The sequence below is a fragment of the Microcaecilia unicolor genome, chromosome 7 (assembly GCF_901765095.1).
Source record: "Microcaecilia unicolor chromosome 7, aMicUni1.1, whole genome shotgun sequence".
Classification (NCBI taxonomy): Eukaryota; Metazoa; Chordata; class Amphibia; order Gymnophiona; family Siphonopidae; genus Microcaecilia; species Microcaecilia unicolor.
In genome coordinates, this window is record NC_044037.1 from 207,806,501 (window position 1) to 207,818,853 (window position 12,353).

The window sequence follows — 12,353 nt, forward strand, 5'->3', positions numbered from 1 at the left end:
TAGATATAGGGGCCCTTTTATTAAGCAGCATAGATGCCTACGTGCGCCCAATGTGAGTCAATTTTCAGTTACTGCCCGGCTACCGCGTGGCCCTTGCAGTAATTTCATATTTGATGCACGTCTGCTATACACTCCGGAAAATATTTTCATTTTCTGGCGTGCGGGCGGTAATCGGCATTTTACGCACATAGACCATTACCACCCGGTTATCGCATGAGATCTTACCACTACGTCAATGGCTGGCGGTAAGGTCTCAGACCCAAAATGGACACGCAGCAATTTTCATTTTGCCACTTGTCCATTTTCGGCAAAAATAAAAAAAAGACCTTTTTTAAAGGCGTGCAGAAAAATGATTTTGCGCGCGCCCAAAACATGCATCTACACTACCGAAGGTCATTTTTCAGTGCACCTTTGTAAAAGGGCCCCATAGACAGCATTATATCTAAGGTATCCCAGTCTAGTAAGATAACAGTTTGGTTGCAAAAGACATTCTTGTCTAAGCTCATAGCCTGGAAGAAGAGGCCCAAGTATCAAAAATCAAAAGCACTGTAAATTGTATTTTTAAATCTTTAGAATTTACCTTTCAGAGTTGGTGATTAGGACTGGAATTTTTACACTTTGGGGGAAAGTTATCAACATGGACTACTGTTAAGTCGGGTTGCTTTATTACAAATCAGATTATTTTAGCACAGGGTCTCATTGCATAAAATGCGATCCTGTGCTAAAATAACTCGACTTCTGATAAAATAACCCAACTTTTGGTAAAATAACCTGACAACAGTAGCCCATGTTGAAAATGCCCTTTTTAGTATTGTAATAATGAAATGCAAAATACTAGGATAATGGAATAATTAAAAAAAAACTTTAATAAACTTGTAGGAATTGTAATACAATCCTTTATTATGTGTCACTGCATGGAAAAGATCAACAACCGTATAAAAGCTTACAAAGAAGGTCATCCTTCCATTTTATTAGCTGTGTTAATGTGACAAAATCCCACAGTTCTGCATTTTTATCAAGTTAAGAGGGGGAAGTCCATAGAAACAATGTGCCAGTAACGATGTTTAACAGGAGACATTTACTCCTGTACTTTTAAAAACACAAATCAATAACTTTAAGTTGTAATTTCAGAAGTGAACATATATTAACTTTTAGCACCATCATATTTTTCCCTTACACTTCCCTATTTTAGTGGTCTTGGCCAGCAATGACAGGAAAGTATAGGAGCACCAAGGAAAATGGGAGAAATCTAAGAACACAATTATTTTAATTGTTTAAATTAGGGGTTTCAGTTCTTACATTCTCTCTAAGTAGAGAAACAAAGAACGTAATGTATTGCATTTATTTATTTATTTGCAATTTAATTTTCTTTTGTGAACCATCAAACACATCCCAGTTTCTGTCCATGATGAGGTAGTTGAAACAGGCAAGTTCTTTTTAGTTTTGTGAAATTCATCTTGGTTAGAAAGATGGGCCTAGTTTGATGTTTAGAGTAATCATCAGTGCTCTGCAAATTGGTTATCTTTTAAAAAAAAATATAGCACAGTGTTGTTTGAATGAGTGTTGAAGTTTATTGTAGCACCATTGAGACGTGTTCAAAGATGGAACTCATAAAAAAATAGAGTAAAAGCGCTTTTTTTTGTTTTCCCAAATTTTGGAAATAAATAACTGGGACGTCGTTGACCACCTGTATTGGTTGACAAGATTAAAAGTAAAGGGTTACAGATGGAGTGTGGATCATTTGCGGTGGCTTAAGAAAGAGCAATATCCTTGATTTATAAGAAGCAAATAGGGCCAATGTCCACTCCAAATTCTTGATCAGGACCACCGATATCCATAGGTGCAATATCTATAATGGGCAATCTCATTGACTTGCGTGTTCTGATTTCAAAGACTGTTTTACCCCATTCACCAGTGTGTTTCTGTAGGAATAAAACAAAACGTAAAGTCAATAAAAGAGAACAGATTAAGTATACTCTGCATTTTCTGTGGATTTAAATTTGTCTTTTGGCAACAAGAAAGGTGGAAAGTATAGGTTTTAATTATAATTCATTGCATCTCTTTTCATTCCCCTCTGACACTTGAGTAAAGTGATGTGGTAGCCATGTTAGTCTACTTTAATACAAATAAATAAAACAAAACATTAGAAAGAAAATAAGATGATGCCTTTTTATTGGACGAACAATACATTTCTTGATTAGCTTTCGAAAGGTAATCAAGAAATGTATTAAGTCATGTTAAGCTTGTGTTATTCAGTTAGCACATACTAATCATGGCACACTAGTCAGATAATGCTTCAATGGCCGCTCCTCACCCATGACATGTCCCCACTCAAATGTTAAAAAAATTATATAGTGTGTGGAAATAGGTAGATTACCACAAAATGCATTAACGTGTTTGCAGTAAGCCTTTTTTTCACATTAAGTGCATGTTAGCATTTAACACGGTGTAAGGGCTTTTTATTTCTGCTCATGAAATGGTTCCATTGCCTCTAGGAAAGACAGGACCTACAGTTCCATAGTTGCAGTGGGGCAAAACTAGAGCTGGATCAGCCTATTGGGGATGATCTGGAACATGAAAATATCCTAACAATCTCCCCCTTCACCTTCTAAAAGGTAATGCTGGGTTGAGGTCATTCTGTAGTATTCACTGCCAAATTTTATTTATCTTGTTTCTGCACTGCAGTGATTAGTCAGCAGCTTGAGGTTGATGCATTAATATAAGAAAATCTATGCATCTTTTTGCTGAAATAACATGTAGCCTGGTAGGAAATTAACACACAAAGGACTTCCACATGTATTTTGGTAAAAAAAGTATCCTGTACATCAGAAATACAACTTGGTACACAAGTTAATGTCAGACATAATTTAACTACTGTACATGCTAATAATTTCTGAGCTGCGTTGCATGATTTTGCATCACAGCAGCTCATTAACTATCAAAGGGATCCTTTCACTAAGCCTCACTAAAAAGTGGCCAACACTGCTGTCAGTGCGTGGGTTTGCTGCATGCTGTGGCCACTTTTAGAATGGCAGTAAAATGGCCGCATTTGCTTTATCCTCCGTTAAAGGCAATGCACTAATTTCCCAACTAGCGCATGGATGTTACTGCAGGAGCCCTTTACGACACCTATTTACTTGGTGGTAAAGGCTTCTGTGTTACTCCTGCAATAATTGGACAGTGCACAGCAATGTCCCCGGGCTATCTGATTAGCACAGGGCATGCCTACTCTCTGCCCAAGGGCATGCCTCCCATGCTGATAGATAAAAAATATTTTTCAGAACAGGAGTAGCACGCACCGAGCAGTACGCTAGCAAAGGATGCCTCAGCATGTCCCTTGGTAGCAGTTTTTAGCATGCAGTAGCCATGTGCTAGTGCTACCGTGGCTTACTGAAAGGGCCTCCAACTGAATACAATTTAACATATGGAGATCTACAAGCAAAATTATATTCTTTGCAAATACGTACATCTTTGTGTGCTAACCCACCGGATTGCATGATATTTTTTGGCATTTTAACTTTAAATTAATGAAGAACATACGCTCCATACTTCCAAAGTGGTATGCTCAATGAAAGAGGACTCTAAACAAAAAAACTGTTGTACAATATAGGGGGGAAGATACTAAGCTGTACTAAAAAAAAAGCACTTTACTAAAGCTTGGTTTATCACAGGAACATGAGTCAGGAAAAGGGCCTTTTTTCTTTTGTTTAAAGTAAATGGTATAGAACTTTATGTAGGTAAGGCCAATAGTTCTGCATGAAAAGTAAACTTTAGTAACTCTAGCCATAAATCAGCCTGAGTTTGTGCACTGTATACATGGCACTTAACTGGCTATTGAACATTATTCAGCAGATCACTAGTTATTTCCCACTGAATATTGCCGGTTAGTACATAGCAGATAACCAGTGATACCACGTGATATAACCAGCTATCTGCTAATATTCAGCACATTCCCAGCTTAGTTTGGTAGCCAAATTAGGTTGCCGAAATAGCAGGTATATCTTTGACCGGTTTAAACTTAACTTGGCCAGCTGTGTCTAAACCTGCCAAAAATAAACCGGATCTTCAATGCTGGTCACCGGAAATGGCCCAGCATTGAATATTCGGGTTCAGCGCCAACCACAGGAGTCAGTCAGCCTGGCTAACTCCCGTGGTCTGAATATCGGCTCCTTGGTTTAAAGAATAGGCACGTAAGTCAGTTACAAATGCAACTGCTAATTAGTGCCAATTAGTGCCAACTACTGGTACTTATCTCCAATTAAGTGCCAATTTAGCACCATAAAACATATATGGACAGGCATATGAACCTCAACATGTATACAATGGAAGAGAGGAGGGAGAGATGAGATATGATAGAGATGTTTAAATATCTCAGGGGCATTAATGTACAAGAAGTGAGCCTTTTTCAAATGAAGGAAAACTCTGGAATGAGGGGGCATATGATGACGTTAAGAGGAAATAGGCTTAGCAGGAATCTAAGAAAGTATTCGTTGATGGAAAGGGTGGTGGAAGTGTGGAATGGCCTCCCAGTGGAGGTCGTGGCAATGGGGACTGTGTCAGAATTTAAGAAAGCATAGGAAGAGTTAGTGGTTACGGAGGAGGGGCAGACTGGATGGGCCATTTGGCCTTTATCTGCCATCATGTTTCTATGTTTCTATGCTATGCATGTAAGTGACCCTATTCTATAACTGGGTGCACAATTGGGTGTCTAACTATAGGCAACATTTATACAATGTGGGGGATAGTGCCCAATGCTATTAATGTGCTGTATTTTACCATAGGTCACATTTTATCTTACTAATAACACGCATTAATTGCATTAGCACTTGCAAATGTGATAGCACATTGGTAACTCAAATAGTAACTGTTGAGGGTAATTTTTTTTCTGGTATAGTCCTATAACAGTCCTTTTTCTTACCGTGCAGCCATCTTCCAAAACAGCATATGTGAATTTACTGTTGCCTTCTGCCTTAAATTCACTGTCAGTTGAACTCATTAGTTTCAGAGCTTTCTTCACATTTCCATTCTCCTGATCCATGTATGCGATGCTGTTCTTGCAGTGGTACGTGATGTTTTGAGAGGCCCGACTGGAGAGGATTCTGAGGAATGCAATCTGAACTTCTGAAATATCTTCTGGAAGCTCTGAATCACCATAACTGAACTGTAGAAACGTAGATGGAGACAAAGCAAAATGACCAAACGTGCAGTTCAGTTAAAGGCACATAAAATAGTTATAAAATACCCAAGCCTACTTGTTCAACAGAGGGTGAGGGGTAGCAGATAGATAAAAGAGGGGAGGGGTACTTTAGAAGGGCAGGAGAGTAGGTGGGGAAATTATCTGTGGAGCTGGATGTGGGTGTTGAAGGTGGCAAGTGGTTGAAAGAGTGCTTTATGCTGCTCACTTGCCCACCCTTTTAGGTGATAGTTTTGGGTGGTATAAAGAAGTAAAGAAAGGGGTGGATACGTTTGGAATGTGGGGAACAGCATAAATAGTATTTGTAATGGTGACAGATGGGATAAAAATGGACAAAAATTGATTATTTTCTCCCAGTCTGGAGAGAAAATGGTGTACACAGGCAATACCACCATGTAGAAACCAAGAAGGTATTTTGAAGAGATGAGTTATTTTTTGGATCCTGGGCCTCCGACATCACCGCAGGTTTGGCTTTTAAGGTTTAATTATTAATGATCAGCTGGGACTAGGATAACACCATCTAGTCTCATTTGCAAGCCATTTTGGAGGGTAACTACACTATAATGTTGTACTAATGTTTCAGTTGTTGTTAATAAAAAACCTGTGGTCTATTTTGCCATTACCTATTGAGTAAATTGGTTATTTATATGTAGGTGTGCATAGGCTATAAATGAAGTACGCAATGGTGCAAATGCCTGTGTTATAGGGTTTGATGTAATGATTTTAGTATGATTGCTTTGCTCTTAAACAACATTGCTTAATAGGTAATCAGTCTGAAAGGTGAAGCTATTACACCAGGAAACAAAAGAATGAAACATTAACACTGTGTAATTAACCTAGCTGGAATATTACCTGGAAGCCACCATTCATGGACTCTCCAAACCAAACATGTTTCTTCTCATTTCCACTGCTGGTCCACCAGTTCTTCAATGGAACGCTGCCAGGATTGGCATTTACACACGTCTCCCCAGTTTCCATGTCACAGAATACTTTTATAGCATCCATCTTGCAGCCTTGATTAGGATCAATCCAGTAATAACCTGCAGAAATACAACACACTCCCTTCACCTAACTCCACCACCATTTGCAATCTGCTAAAAGGATGCAGGCTGTTTCATATTACTTAAATTTCCCAATAGTCTCAATGGTTTGCTCAACACCAAGGGTATATGCTATCTCATTTTATTTTCATGCAATAGAAATAATCACTTTCCTCTCAAGTTAGCCTATTTAATAAGCTCTGTCATATGATGTATCACATCATACCATATGTAATGAGTTTATCTTGTTGGGCGGACTGCATGAACTGTACAGGTCTTTATCTGCCATCATCTACTATGTTACTATGGAGCTCATTTTCAAAGGAGAAAAACGTCCAAAAAGTGGCATTTAGAAGTTTTTCTCACAAAAAACATCCAAATTGGTATTTTCAAAACCAATTTTTAGATGTTTTTCTATGAAGTTCATCAGAAGTGCTTTCACATCATAAGGGGGCATGTCATGATTATGATAAAGGTGGGATCTGGATGTTCCTAACACTTGGACATTTTTCAACCATAATGGAACAAAACAAATCCGTCCAGGACTAAAACTAAGATGTTTTGAGCTAGACCTGTTTTTATAACGAATAAGGCACAAAAGGGTGCCCTAAATGACCAGATGATCACTGGAAGGAATCAGGGGTGACCCCCCCAATAGCCGTTCAGTGGACACTGACCCCTCCCACCCCCACAAATGTGAACACAAATATGATTTAGCAACCTCTATGACAGCCTCAGATGTTAGAGCCAGGTCTAGTAGAACAGCATACAGATCCCTGGAGTAGTGTAGTGGTCAGTGCAGTGCATGAAGTGGGGGACTCTAGTCCCCATCTCCCTCTACCTGTCATATTTGTGGTGGAAACTGTGAGCCCTCCAAAACTCACCAAAAACCCACTGTACCCACATTTAGGTGCCCCCTTCACCTTTATTTAACTGTGTTATCTCTTTGATATATTGCACCATACATTGTATTATCTCTAAGATACTTTGTACCGCACTTTTGTAAGCCGCACTGAACCTGCTATCATGCGGGAAAGAGCGGGTTATAATTGCTACAAATAAATAAATATAAGGGCTATTGTGTACAGCTGTGTACAGTGGGGTTTGGATGGGTTTTGGGGGCTCATCAGACACGATAAGGGAGCAACGGTGAGATGTGTACCTGGAAACATGTTTTTGAAGTCTACTAGGGTGCCCCATTTATCTCCTGGGATGTCTGGGAGACCAGTTTATTAAAAATGTTGGCCCCTCCTCCCAATGGCTTGATTTTCTCTGTTTTTCACTTGGATGGGTTCTTTTTTGAAAATGGACCCAAAAAACATCCAAAGCACAAAACCTTGTTAGAAACGATATTTTCGAAAACAAAAGATAGACGTTTTTCTTTTTGGAAAATGAACTTTCTTATTCAGATTTTGGACATTTTTTGAAAAACTTCTAAAGTCGGACTTATATGTCATATCAAAAATGCCCCTCTATATATGTTACTATATTGTGGCAGTTAACAGCGGGGCCACTGAGGGGGGGGGGGGGCAAAATTTCCTGGACCCAGGCCTCCAAGGGGGGCCCAGCACTAGGGTCTCTCTCTCTCTCTCTCCTGCTCCTGATGGGACCCAAGTGATTGTGTCCCGACAGGAGCAGGAGAGAGAAAACTCCGGCACCGGGCCCCCCCCCCTTGGAGGCTGGGGAGGACGTGGAGGAGCAGACACTGCAGGTCTTCCTCCAGCGCTGCTCTTCTGCCCATTGCTTGCTGAGTGGTGCTTTTCCTCTCAGGCACACATGCTCAGTTTTGAAACCGAGCTTGCCCTGAGAGAGAAAGCAGCCACAGGGGCAGGCAATTGGCAGAGTGAAGAGTCAGTGCTGGAGGAAGACATCTTCTGCTGGCGGGGCCTTGGGATCCCCGCCAGCCAAAGTATTTCAATTGTGGCAGCGATCCGGGGGGGTGGGGGGGGGGACACGTGCCACCAGCTGACAATTGTGGGGAGGCAGCAGCAGCGACAATCGTGGGGAGGGGCAGCGACACTGCCCCGGGCCCGGTTCAGTCTCTTGGCGGCCCTGGTTAACAGATGCTAATTATTGATGGAGGTTGGCTGTCAATGTGGCAGTTAATTAATATGGTACTTTGGCAGGCGGAGGGTTGTTCTATACCAGTGCGCCAATATTTTGGCACCTGAAGTACACATATCTGATAAAGAAAAGTTGACACCTACTCTCCTTAATAGAATACTAGCAAAACCAGATATGTATATGCTTAGGTACAAGCACGTTTGCTAGCCATAGAGCTAGTGTAAATATGTGTATTTGTGATCCAGAGATACTCATGTAACTTAGAGTATTTTTAAGTCACCCCCTGATATTAGCACTATTTAACTGATAAGAAATGGCTGCTGACCAGTTAAATTGCATTTTTGCGGCTAACTGCAAATATTCCGAAGAAGATAACCGTTTTTCTTCCACTGAATATGCATGGTTAGCGCACTTACCGCTAAACCATCTACGTTCCATGACTTATCCAGTTAGGCATGGATATTCAGTGCCAGACCAGATAAGATTAGCAGTTAAATCGGACCGCATAATTAGCAGTCCTTTCTTTATCTGCTATAACTTAACTGGTCAGCTGCTAAATATCAGCTTAACAGGGTAAGTTTTTAGCGGCCAAAAATACTATATATTCCATGCTGGTCACTGGAAATGGCCCACCATTGAATATCTGGGTTTAACGCCATTGGCGGGCAGTGAAAGCACTGCCCACCACCAGCTGAATATTGGGTACTATCAGGTGAATTTTCGAAAAAGAAAAGGACACCCATCTTCCGACACAAATCGGGAGATGGACGTCCTTCTTTCAGGGTCGCCCAAATCGGCATAATCGAAAGCCGATTATGGGCGTCCTCAACTGCTTTCCGTCACGGGGACGACCAAAATTCATGGGGGCGTGTCGGCACCGTACCGAAGACGGGACTGGGGCGTGATTTCGAGATGGGCGTCCTCGGACGATAATGGAAAAAGAAGGGCGTCCTTGACGAGCATTTGGCCGACTTGGTCCATTTTTTTTCATGACCAAGCCTCGAAAAGGTGCCCAAACTGACCAGATGACCACCAGAGGGAATTGGGGATGACCTCCCCTTACTCCCCCAGTGGTCACCAATCCCCTCCCACCCAAAAAAAAATTTTTTAAACATTTTTTCCAGCCTCTATGCCAGCCTCAAATGTCATACCCAGCTCCATCACAGCAGTATGCAGGTCCCTGGAGCAGTTTTTAGTGGGTGCAGTGCACTTCAGGCAGGTGGACCCAGGCCTATCCCCCCCTACCTGTTACACGTGATGGTAAATGTTGAGCCCTCCAACCCCCCCCCCCCCAAACCCACTGTACCCACATGTAGGTGCCCCCCTTCACCCCTTAGGGCTATGGTTGTGGTGTACAGTTGTGGAGAGTGGGTTTTGTGTGTGTGTGTGTGGGGGGGGGGGGGGGGTTGGAGGGCTCAGCACCGAAGGTAAGGGAGCTAGGCACCTGGGAGCAATTTTTGAAGTCCACTGCAGTGCCCCCCTAGGGTGCCCGGTTGGTGTCCTGGCATGTGAGGGGGACCAGCACACTACGAATGGTGGCTCCTCCCACGACCAAATAGCTTGGATTTGGTCATTTTTGAGATGGGTGTCCTCGGTTTCCGTTATCATCGAAAACCGGGGATGACTATCTCAAAAACGACCTAAGGACGACCATCTCTAAGGTCGACCTAAATTTCAGGATTTGGGTGTCTCAATCGTATTATCAAAACGAAAGATGGACGCCCATCTTGTTTCGATAATATGGGTTGCCCCGCCCCTTTACAGGGCCATCCTGCGAGGACACCCTCATGACAACTTGGGTGCCCCTTTCGATTATGCCCCTCCACATGTTTAAGTGTGTGCTGTACCCTTGCTCTGCCTAGAGGCTGCTCATGTGTATGCCCACATGCAATCTAAAGGGTCCTTTTACTAAGGTGCACCGAAAAATGGTCTGCGCTGTTGTAGACGTGTGTGTTGGACATGTGCAGGTCCACTTTTCAGTGTGCCTGCAAAAAAAAGTCTTTTTGGGGGGACAAAATTGGACATGCGGCAAAATAAAAATGAACGTGTCCATTTTGGGCCTGAGACCTTACCGCCACCCAGTGACTTAGCAGTAAGGTCTCACACATTAACTGGGCAGTAATCATCAGCATGCATACACTGCCAATTACCGCCCGGTTAGCGCCACGTAGAAGAAAAAAAATATTGGATGCGTGTATCGGACAAGCAAAATGCTTTGCTTTCGAACTGAGCAAGTTTTACAGATGAGTTACATTTGCTTTTTTTGAACTGTAGTGGTTGATGCTATATAGTACTGTCTTGTATGAGGCCTGTTTTTTTGCTTGGACTGACGGGACTAACATTTTGTTGTTTGGGACATATCTAAGGGAATATCTTCTATGTGGTCCTGTGTCGGATGTTAAGATGGGTTTATGTATGGACTGAATAAGGGAAGGAATAGGTTAGGATTTGACTGTCCTTTTATGTTAAATTGTACAGCGCTGTGTAACCCTAGTAGCGCTTTAGAAATGTTAAGTAGTAGTAGTAATATAGTGAGATTTTCTTCAGTTTGTTACATTGATGGAAACTTTAGCGATGAATGTTTGATAATAAAGATTTATATGACTGTTTATTATTTGCATAGTTATTTGATGTAGGTGATTTATTGATTAATAACTATATTGACATTGATTTTATCCATTCTTTGTTAAGTCATGGCAACTATATGGGAAGATGATGGGAATGCCCCCAACAGTTAACACAGGGGTTTTGCAGCTACCATGCAGATTTGGCCATGTAGTAACTGCAAATCCTTACAGCACGTTCATAAATAGATTCCAGAATGGTAGAGAAGTATTGTGGTAATCAATGATTTTCTGTATTTCTTACTGTTTTCAGTTATAGCATCATTTTAGTAACAACCATATGAAGCAAGTTCTACAATATAATACTAGAACTTCAAATATAAGAATATAACAAAGTCTAGATGTAAAGTAATATAAAAAACATATTATACTGTACCACTCTTTAACTCTGGATGACATAATTTCAAGTCACGGCAGTTACGAGCTGGGTTCTTTCGTGACCCATCAGGGCTAATGATGTTTTCTATTTGACTTGTAATTGATTTCAATGAAGACATAATCTCAACAGCATTGATTCTTTCCTCAGGTGGTTGGTCTCCAAAATACGGTGATTGTCCAAATGGTCCCTTCTCAGGAGCAATAGGTCCACCACAGCAAGGACCAGGAGCGCCAGGAGGGCCAGGTTGCCCTGGAGGACCAGCTGGACCAGATGCTCCCTAGGAATAAGGAACACATTAATTATCATTATGTGTTTTCAATCAAACAGTATATATTAAGCTTAGGCATGTATGGTACAACGGAATATAGCCAGGTGTATATAATACTTTACTGTCAAGTTTCTTAAAGAACTTTAGCACAGTTTTGCTAAACTATTATCTAACGTTTAAAGGAGACCAAATTGCTAACTATTCCAGAACTTGCACTTCTTTGTGAGGTCTGATATGAATATTATGGTAAAATAACATTTTTCAAAAAAACTTTAAAGAAACTGTGGATATACCCTTTTGAATTCCCTTTTATAAACATTCCACTTCAAGTCTTGTTTAGATCTCTACAGATGCAAAGCCTATTATTCATCTGCATCCTCTGCATTTATTCCTTGCTATTAATGCTCTCTGGCAGTTTAATATAAATGATTAAGCCTTATAATAAAAGAAAGCTAAACACAGCAGCTTTATTTGACACAAAGGTGATTCTATTGTTTGCTTACCTCAGAACCTGTTTCACCTCTACTACCACGAGGACCTGGTGGACCGATTGGGCCAGCATAACCACTGTGACCATCTTTTCCTTGAGGGCCAGATGGTCCAGGAGGACCCTATAGTAATCACAACAAACAAACAAACAAACAATCTCCTTACAAAGTGAATTATTTTGTTCCTATAGTGTCAAAGCCCTGTGTTCAAATTGGTAGGGGTCTTAATGATCTGCCTTATTGTTCTCTCTGTTGAATAAATAGTTGTTGTGAACAAATTACTTATTAATGAGTGA

The 12,353-nt window shown here is 41.1% G+C and overlaps 1 protein-coding gene across 1 annotated transcript in view; it reads right to left on the reverse strand.

Annotated features, from left to right (window-relative positions):
* Window positions 1-876: 876 nt before the first annotated feature.
* The window catches only part of COL3A1 (collagen type III alpha 1 chain), a 175,763-nt gene continuing 164,286 nt past the window's right edge, over window positions 877-12,353 (reverse strand). Inside the window, exons 47-51 of the mRNA XM_030210643.1 lie at window positions 12,073-12,180; window positions 11,299-11,578; window positions 6,047-6,234; window positions 4,919-5,161; window positions 877-1,922 (exon numbers count right to left, since the gene is read on the reverse strand). Coding sequence (XP_030066503.1) covers window positions 1,776-1,922; window positions 4,919-5,161; window positions 6,047-6,234; window positions 11,299-11,578; window positions 12,073-12,180 — 966 coding nt within the window. The 3' untranslated portion in view covers window positions 877-1,775. The remainder of the gene's footprint in view (window positions 1,923-4,918; window positions 5,162-6,046; window positions 6,235-11,298; window positions 11,579-12,072; window positions 12,181-12,353) is intronic.